The 10,458-nt window shown below is 38.8% G+C and overlaps 1 protein-coding gene across 1 annotated transcript in view; it reads right to left on the reverse strand.

Moving 5' to 3' along the window:
- Positions 1-10,458, reverse strand: part of GADL1 (glutamate decarboxylase-like 1) — a 68,372-nt gene that overhangs the window by 35,442 nt on the left and 22,472 nt on the right. The window contains exons 11-12 of the mRNA XM_010190244.1: positions 6,059-6,258; positions 1,755-1,806 (exon numbers count right to left, since the gene is read on the reverse strand). Coding sequence (XP_010188546.1) covers positions 1,755-1,806; positions 6,059-6,258 — 252 coding nt within the window. The remainder of the gene's footprint in view (positions 1-1,754; positions 1,807-6,058; positions 6,259-10,458) is intronic.

Below are 10,458 nucleotides of genomic sequence, written 5' to 3' on the forward strand. Positions count from 1 at the left end.
ACCTGCTACCTGCTGCCACTGAATGAAATAAAGCTCAGCTCTTAAAGTCCTATTTCTTTCCCCAAAGAGCATGCATTGAGTACACAAACACAAAACCTGAAAAGGAAGCTGCTTCCTCATGAGCGCAAGCACTAGCTCACTGTTACAGGGTTTATTTTAAAACTGTTTAAAATCAGATGGCAGGAGTAGACAGATGGTGTATATTACCATATTGCCATTGCCTATATTGCCTTCTTGATTATCTCAGTTTCCTTTCACACATCAAATACAGCATCCCCCTCTGAAAATACCATTCATTCTAGAAAAACTTAACTACCCCCAGCCATGCTTCACTCTATTTCTGGTTATCTTGTCACAGCTCTTATCCAAGCAGGTAAGCAACTATACCACAGAAGAGTTCAGGATGACTCAAGCACGAGTGGCATTTCCAGGCCATAGAGCAGTTCTCATTACAGGACTTGCCTCACTGCATGTGTCAGAGGATCATCTTCCTGAACTTCTTGTCCAAAGTTCAACTTCCTTTCTGAAAGGGCTCACATAACCGGGCCTAGCTGCCTCCAAGCAGTCTTTCTCTGAATTCTCAATGCTTGTCTCTCTGCAATCCTGAAAACCTTTTCTCAACCCTTGGTCAACTTTCTTCTCATAGCCCATACTATAGCATTCCCTCTAATCCCACTTTTAATCTAGGTGTCCTGTTCCTGCAGGAAATAAATAGCAGCCTCTGTTCTCACCAGCAGCTTTGACATCTACAGCAGATCCGGGCTCTCTGCTAAGCTCTACAATAACAGAGAATGGAGAGTTTTTAACAGACTTGCCACTTAGTGGCACTTAGTAACTCCATCATGTGCTACTAGCCCAAAAGTCTTCACTCCATGTAAATTTTTCCAGTATGCACTTTCAAATTAGCAGTTTTCAAAGTTAAAGTTAAAAGTTTACATTCTATGAATAGTACAATTTTTTAAAATATATTTCATATTTCTTCTAGCCTAACCTGGAAGGCTCATGGTACCAGCAAGTGTAAACCAAAGCTGCATTGTTATGATTTGTTGGTCTCCATGTGTGGCACTTATTCTGTTTCCTTTCTTCCTCTATGTGCTCTCTTCCTCCCCATGTTACATACCCTACTGTCTCTCACACAATGTACACTTCCAACAATGCAGAAGGTTTTTCTAAAAATCTCTAAATTTCTAAATCTCTGCAACATCCCCAGATATTAACCTTATTAACCAAAGAGCTGAAGATAGGTGGAAAAAAAAGGGTTTTATCTCTGCCCCCTTCACTCACTTACCCAAAGTCAAGATCACCAACAGGTAATAAGCTGACAGGTTTAGCAAAGGTAAGTGGAAAACAACTTTTGGGTAGTTTTTAGGATGATGAATGTAGAAACAGAATTAAGGTAAAAGTGATGGACTGTAAAGTCCAATGTAAAGCCCATTTTTAAGATCAAAATATTCTACCATCCAGCACACAGTCTTATCCATAAGTCTGGCAAGCACTGCCTTTTTGCAGCCAAACTCTTCACTTTCACAGAAAAGTTATCCATCTATACTCCCTGAGGCAATACATGCCCAGAAACTAGGAAAATAGATAGACTGATGGCAGAGACTGCATTATGTGTGTTCAATCATATCTGTGCATCTCCAATACATAAAGCTTGTTCAAATACAAATCGGCAATGGGCTAAAAAGACCAAAATCAAACAACAGACAAAACCCACCCCACAACAACAAATGTTCAGTTCCATTTTCACTTACCTCCAAAAGAAGCTTGAATCCCTCTCTCTTCTTAATTTCCTCCACTAGATATCTGTAATTAAAAATGCAAGGTTTAAAGTATAGAACAAAATATTACATACAGACAACAACAAAGGTCTTGAACATGTATGCACTTTTTTCCTTCCCCCACTCCCCACCAAAGAAATCAGAGTTAAACCTCATTTCTACCTGCTGTGAAAATGCAGTAGCTATCAGTTCCTAGAAACAAATGAAGGCTACAGCCAGCCAAGGAGCACTGAGGAGAGGACAAATTCTGTCCTCAGGCACAGATTTTCAGTGGAGCCACATGGTACAAATTGATCCTATTTGCATCAGGCTGTGAACTTTCCCAATGCAAATTTCCATTGGTGTTTCTTTCTACAAATTAATTCCTCCATCTCTTTTTCTCAAGTGCTTATGCTGTGTTGCCATGTTATTTCATGGTCACGCTGACATCTCCTGCACTACTACTGTCACCAGAACCTCTGAGTTTAGCCCAGAATTTAAAAGTTTTCATGTACTTCAAGCCCAGAATTTTCCCAGTACTGTCCTTGTTCCACACTGTATACAACACTGCACATTTCCATTCAGTGAGCCACTACTGATGTACAATAATCCCTGGTCATTCTACACTTATAATGCATTAAAATAAGTATTTGTTTTCTCTTTCACCTGAAGAAGAAGCCTTCAATGGGAAGATAGGTTTGAATCAAAACTTTGGATCCAAACAGCTGCAATTTAGAGAAATTTTTTAAAACATGACCTCAACTTTGCCATGGCACACATCACCCAGAAATTCTGAGGCAAAGAAGGCACTTTGACATACCTGGGACTTCTCATTTTATCCACCCAACAAGTCTTCCCAAAGAAAACTCCAAAGGAATCACCTCAAAGTCACACAGCTTTTCCATTTCAACAAAAATTTAGTCTTCTACACAATGATTTTGCTGTCTAACAGTAGTAAAACTGAGACAGTTAAACTACTGACTGTGTACAAACCTGTTCTTTTGTTGCATTAATTTGGCATTTTCCCGCCTGCAGCTGCATTACTGGTCATCACATGAATAATCCTTTTATCCACTACTTGAGGAAGAAAAATATTGTCGAAATAACCCTCCTTGGTCCTATCCACATACCTGAAACCTGCCCCCACAGAGACAATTCTAGCACAATTGTATCTGCAATGCCTGTGATTTGGCAGAGCTGCTGCAGAAACAGGTTGGCCAGGGAGGCAGTAAACAATACCCTAGATGGTATATATTTTTCAAAACAAAGCACAGGGAGTCGGCACGCTGTTTATCATTAACAAGTATTGTGCAGGTGACTCATTACCTCTTAGCACACATCCCTGAAAAACAGTTGCTGTGATAGACTGCCAGTTCCCATGACATGCAGCTCTGAGCTGCGCTGTGCAGTGTTGAGATGTTTCCTCTCACTATGGCAAGTTGAGGTTCTGGGTCCTTTCTGCCCTTAACATTATTTTTTAACCTGGCTGTTAATGCCCTCATCACTGTTTAGGTTAAAAAAGAGGCATGCTGAAAGGTAAGTAGGTGGCTAAATATCATATCAGCAAGTTGGGGACACCTGTTTCTGTAGCAGAATTATCTTAAGTAAAGCAAGCTGTGCTTTTGTCTCATTGATTGGAAGACACTTGTCTGTGTCATAAAAACAACATTCAGCAAAATCAGCTGGCTATTCACAAGACAGTGGCCCTCAATTTTTTTATTTTTTTTTAAATAAATCATGAAAAAGAAACCCACATATGATCACCTTTCTTTTTTTTTTGAGGTCTTGAACGGTGAGAGCTATTTTACAATGCTTAATACCCTTCCCTTTTACCACAAATGCCTTTTTTTTTATATATATCACCACCTGGCATAGGGTATCTGATGTCGGTCAACCTCACAGCACTGTTAATCATGTTCTTAACTACATTGCCAATAGCCTAAAAAAGGAAGCCATTAGAAAATCCATCACCCATGATTTATCTTGCCAGGACCATTTGATGGCAGTGGAGCAATTTACTCTGTGCATCTTTCCACAGTTGACAGTGGAGTTTTATTACCGTGTCACAGTTGTAGAACGTCAGAAGGGCTTGAGTCTGAGTGAGGACTGGAGTGCACAGAGAAGTGGTATTTGCTATGATTAAGTCTTGCAGAAAATGAGGGGTGGAGATCTGCAGTGAAAGTAGACATATGTCTGCTAAGAGTGGGTGTCAGAAGAGGAATCAGGCAGAAAAACTGCAAAGATGCTGAAGCATAAAATGCAGATGTGGTTATAGCTGTATTCTAAAAGCAGTTTGCTTCTATATTCCTTTTAGTGTACTTCACAAAGCAACAAACCTGCGTCAAAAATAATTGGGTAAATAAAACAACAAAAAATTTTCTGAAGTGATCACCAGGATGCTCTACTGTAGGTATTTTAAAAATAAATTCCAAATAGGTAGCATCACAGTGTTCCTAGGCTATCTATCACTGAAAATATGATTCACCTCCAGAACAAGTATTAATGGAATAGCCAATAAGCAAAATTCAATGCAACAGAAATACATGCCTGCAATTACCCTAAAACATTTGCAGCTCTGTCTGGCCATAGAGGAGGAAAAAATAAATAAATTTGTAATCTTGCCCCTAAATTCTATAGTCAGTGGGCTAGTTCCAGCATTTATCCAGGCCAGTATTTCAGTGTTCCTGTACACAATCTTTGCAACATCAAAGTAAAACCTACTGTAACAAATCAGGAGAAAGGCTGCACAGCTGTTGAGCAGCTAGGAAACCTGGCATACAGCCCAGCAAACCTGATGTCTCAGCTGCAAAGTGCCGGTGTCCATGCAAACTGAAGATAGCAAGGCAGCCACTGTGAAGAATATACTTCATCAGATAAAGACAAAGTATTAAATTTCTTCTAAAGGGGGGGTGGGGGGGAGACAACCCCAGTCACTCCTTAAAAGCACCACCAGCTGAATCCTAACGTTCAAAGAAAATATCGATCCCAGAAAGGTCATTAATCACGACACTCTCAAACGACCTTGGCCAGCAACCTTGATAAGGCTGAATTCTCCTACTGATAGGGGAATGAATGAATTACTCTAAACAGACACAGAACAGCACAATGCTTTGGAACAAAAACAAGGCACAATTTAACTAGGGGATATTAAGGAACACTTAACCAGCCAAACAATGAATGGCTTCAAAGAAATAAAGTGTAGAAAAAAGCCACAGCTCATTTGGACTTTTCTGGTTTTGCTTCTTTCTTTTTATTCCTTCCTAATCCATTCTGGGTTTAGGTCACGGGTATTTTTACCTTTTCTCTAAGTGGCTTCTTTAATGTGAGACTCTTCCTTTAAATTTCACTGGAGTAAACATTCAGTTCTTTTCAACCTGGTAGTTCATATAAAAAATGAAATGCAATATGATACAGGTGATTGTTTTTCAATATTAATGATTTGACTTATGGTAATAAGTAGCTAGCCCAGGAACTGGTGAAGATTTCATTGTGGTTTATCCTGCATAAATTCTGAACAAACATGATACTCCAAGTGAATTGTTTTTAATGGGCCATTATCTTATTTCAATATTATTTCTTCTATCAGAAGACAAAAAGGAAACTGAGACATCACCATCAGTTCAGAAACACCCTCTAGCAAGAATTTTGGGAATTTGTTTGTGAAACTCAGTTCTGTAAGACAAAAAACTTAGTAAAATTGAACAGGACAGGAGAGGGGAAGATTGCAAGGAAAAAGGTGCTTTAGGCCCTACCAGATATACTGTAAGCATTAATAACTTCAGCAAACTTGTACAGAAAAAGCAAGCAGTGTGTTTCAGAAAAATATGCCCTCATACCTCTGCTACACCCTAACATTAACAGTGTGTCCTCATCCAAACTTCTCCACATCATCTGCTTTCTGCATTTCCTCAGTCATGAGAAATGAAGTGAACAGAAGACTTCACTTCTCGATAAACACAGCTCAGAGCCTGGCATATAGGACTGCTTTCATATTAATACCATTAAACCTATGTTTGGCTCAAATAACATAAATGTTAAACAATGTATATTGATACTCTAATTTGGACTTCTATGTTTACCAACATCTATGCTTACTGTCAAAAGTAATAATCACTGTTAAATATTGTAGCAAATGCAATAACAGTAATTATTATTGCTGTTAGTTCCTCCTATTATACACAAAGGAAAGGAGAAGGGAAAAAGTTACAATGCGGTTTGTTCCAGGAATCAGAGCATCAGCAGTGTCTACATTTCAGTCAATCAAACAGCTGAACATATTCAGAACTGTGAGGCAGTACCTAGCCAAAGCCAGTGCCCTGTTTACTCTCTCCTCAAGGCCTGTGGTTCCCAATGCTTTCCACATTAGCCAGAATTTGAATGCATCCGGACGTCTGCTGCACTGAATGGACTTGTCACCAGTGTCGTAGCTGACATCGTAGAACTTGTCCTGCTGGAACAGGTATTCGGCCTTGGCAGAGTAACACTTCTTCAGGATGCCCTATGAGAAAAATAGAAGACTTAGATTGCTGATAAGCATTTTCAAGCCTTTTTATCTTCACAAACCAAACCCCCATTTTTTTTCCTGTCTGTACCAACTGCTTAGTAAAACATATCTGGATGTTAGCAGAAAAAAACCACATTGTAAGCTTTGGATAGAAGAAGCCTGGATGAATATGAACCCAGTGAATTCAACGCTGATAACAAAGAAACCTTTTAAAAAATATTTTCTTCATAATGTCTCTGAAGAATCGCAGGTTGAAGAGTAATTCTGACTTAGATCTCAAGATACTATGGTAGTGGGTACTACAAAAACAGTTGCCCAAAGATTTACACGGGTGGCAAAAAAGGAGAAGGAGAAGCCTACGTTTACTGCTCCAGCCTATAGACTGGAAGAACAGCCCCTGAGGAGTTTCCTACATATTCACAAATTGCTCAATCTATTCCTTCTTTGTCAAACAGAGAACTTTATATGCAGCACAGTAAGTTGCAGGTAGGGAAAATTTTAGCCCCAAGAAGTATATGTTTAGCCTTTACTAGAAAATAAAATCACTAAAGATTTAGCATAGAAGTGGAAAAGGAGCCAGAAAAGAGCCCCAAACCCACCCCAAAGTGGGGAAACTGAGGCACAGGAAGCAAAACCCAGCCAGAAATGAACCCTAAAGTGGGGAAACTGAGGCACAGAAGAGGAAATGGATCCTAAAGTAAGACAGAAACCCATCCCAAAGTGGGGAACAGGTCTACCTGGCTGTTCAAGTGGAAATTCCACAAGATTAGTGTAATCCCAATTTTTGTCTCTTTTCACAGTTCAGACAATTTTAACATTTGAAAATAAACCTCAGAAAAGGTACTTTAGAATACCCTAATTATGATTTGTTAATGAAATTATTTTTATTTAGCAACCTCCAGCCTCCAGTTTTTGAGAGGTTGCCTGGACAGAGATGAGCAGCAGAAAACTGACAAAGATAAATTAATAATCTGGTAAATTCCAGCAAAGAATAAAGCTGGAAAACATAAAGTACAGAAGCTGTTACAAGTTTAAAGGTGCAGGGGAAGAGAAGAGGCGTAGGACTGACCATTGGCTGAAGAATGAAATATCAAAGTATACTCTGAAATACTACGAAGTGAAGAGAAGGGCTGACAGAAAGCAGGTTACAAAAGCAGAGATAAGAGTGGCCCTACAAGGAGCCCAGGAGACAGAAAAGGTTGTATATTTGTTAGTGATATTAAAAGTGGATAAGAAAAATAAACCACAACCTGTAAGATAATAGTAGAATAGAAATTCGGATGAGGTTAAAAACATGACTACGGTGCCTGATTCAGATCTGCAAACATGTATTTAAGTGACAGTTGAACCAGAAGTTTTCCATGTGGAACAGCTCAAGGAACAGAAGTGGACAGCATGACAGAAGTTACTAAACAGTATCTCGAAGAGCACAACTCATTTTCCAATTCAACGTCACTCTCCAATTTGAACCAACTGAAAAAGCATTTCACATTTCATCCTTTTCTCTGCATCTGCTGCACAGATTTTAAAATGCCAGACAGTGTCTGGCATCACTCTTAATCAAAGTGTCATATTCCCATAACAGAGGTACAGTTCTTGATCTGTCCATAAAATAGAGGTGAAGATAAAAAAAAAAATCTAAAAGAGAAATAATCCACTGGCATACACAGATTAAGTTTCCCTCTCTCCTAGCCTTTTCAATTCCTTCCATCAATACAAAACAAACAAAAAACCCAATCTGTGCACTTATTTGTAGAGCAGAAAAGGAGAACACCAAAGGTTTCTCCACAACTTCTGTAGGGGTTTGACAATTCCATTGTTATATCACTGGTTTGCAAAACAGACTGCAAATTCAGTCTGAACTCTTTAGCCACAGGACCAGCACATTCAGCCTTGTGAAAAGACATTTTACATGACAGCTTGGGAAGAAAAGGGGCAGCAGCTGCTCTCCCTCTGCAGTCATCAGAGCAATAGTAAGGCGCTGCAGCACACAGTAGCCAGAGCTGGAAAGCCAATGCTGGGCGCATTTTTTCACAGTATCTAAGATTCTCACACCCACCTTCCAACATTCTCAGAAAAAGAAAGGCAAGAAGATAACATTAGAAACCAAAGAAAAGTCAAACACTGAGGCACCCATCCTTCACAGGTTTTCTACAGCTTTGTGTTCCCTGGCCAGCAGCTGCACAACAGGAACAGGGCTCTGTTTGTCAAGCCATTGTGCCCTATTCATTCAGATCTTCATACCTTATCTTTCAGGGGAAATACAAGTTTACTGGACATGATATTTAAAAAAATAAAAAAATAAAAAAAGGCAGCAACATCCAGAAATTTAGGTTAATTGCTTTGTGTCTTACTGACACTATAATTTTGCACAGTGTTTCTGCAGTAAGTGTATAGCAGGGTTGATCAATGTGGGACTATCTTCTCCTTATCAGAACATAACACAGCCACATATAGAGGATATCACAGGGTATTAGTTCACCTCATGCCTGTCGCCTGAGAAATAGTAACTTGTGTGTCGCAAGAAACCTGAACTCGGTAATATTATAGAAAGACTGAGAAGTTCACCTAAGATAATAACACAGCTGCAGAGCTTCATAGTTTAAAAACAAGCGTTCTAGAATGAAAACGCAATGAGAATAGTTAAATATGTCTGAGTGAACAGAAATTTCTGGAAAGATATTTCATTATTAAAAATGAATGAAAAAATAATTTTAAAAAAGGGACTCTCCTGGTGCACCCAAGGCTGGCAAGATGTGTTGCTTTGATGATCTGCTTCCATGTGCTCATCTTACTATGCAACACACTCAAGAAAACTTGCTGAAGATATTGCCTACTGTCAATCTCCAGAGGCAAGTACAGTAACATCCCTCAGCACATAACTAGAGCAGAGAGGAGAAGAAACAAAAATCATGCTTCATAGAAGAGAAAGAAATATGCCAGACCAATGCGAGAAGCAAGGTGGAGGATAAAGTTTGAGATTCTTTCTTCAGCATATTTTATCTTTTGACCCTTTGTACAAAGACTAATGGTAGTGCTCTGCATATAGTGGGGCTGTTGAAGTTTAGAAAATGGAAATACTGTTTTCATGGAGGCCCCAGTCCACTATGAAATCTCAAATAGCCTTTGCTTTTGATGAAGTCTATAGATAGTTGCTGTATGTTATAATTAATGGCAAATAAATTAATAATTATTGATACTGAAATCAATGCATAAGAGCTCCAGTTTTATAATTCAACATTTTTTTCATTGAGCACACTTATCTACAGCAAGCCTTTTGATCTCTTTCCATTGCCATTGCTATTTAAAAGTGAATTTCAATTTTATTAACAAAATATTTTTCCCCCAGGCTTTTTCACCAAGACAAACATCTTTCTGAATTGCCTCAGCTGAAGCAATAACGACAGTTTTTTGAATGGCATACTTCTAAATTCTCAAAAGCAGTGCAGTGCAAAAGGCCACTCCTGTAACTCACTTCACAAGGTGAGAAGAAGTTCTCAGTTTTACTAACCCCAAGCAGAAAGCAATGGGAATAGAGTATTTCCTGCAGCTGCCCTGGAAAGGAATCAAGGAAGTAGATATATTTGTGATGCTGCTAATGATAAGAAAGAGATTACACTGTAGATGGCTACCATGATCACCTCAATCAATGACATTCTTTGCTAAACTAGGACTTCATTAGCTACATTCTTTGAGACTTTATTTTAACTAGTAAGTGAAAATTCTGCTCATAACCTAGAATTGATTGCTAATTACCTAACCAAGTGCTACACTCTGTCAACTCACAGAACTCTGGCATTGGGGATCATCATTAGATCTCTATTTATATGGTGATAATATCCACATTTACATGGATTATATAACAAGGATAAGTCTGAGTAGCTCTGTGGTCTTAAGGGAGCATGTACAAGCCAAGACTGATTCATTGCATTTTAAGAACATGTAAGAACAAAGTTTACACACACTCATGTTTTGAGAATATGGGTCCATCTAGCTTTGTGTTTAAACAGTCACTACAATTCATGCCACAGCAGTGCAAATGTTTTCTGAGTAAGTCTACATTATTACAAAAGTGATGAAAGTTACTGAGGGTATGGCAGTGAAAAAGAAAGAGCTGTGCATTTCCTGAGTGCTTTAAGCACTGAGGAACTACTGTCATTGATCTGGGCTTTAAGGATTAACTGATCTCTCTTT

Source organism: Mesitornis unicolor, unplaced genomic scaffold (genome assembly GCF_000695765.1).
Source record: "Mesitornis unicolor isolate BGI_N332 unplaced genomic scaffold, ASM69576v1 scaffold36088, whole genome shotgun sequence".
Lineage (NCBI taxonomy): Eukaryota > Metazoa > Chordata > Aves > Mesitornithiformes > Mesitornithidae > Mesitornis > Mesitornis unicolor.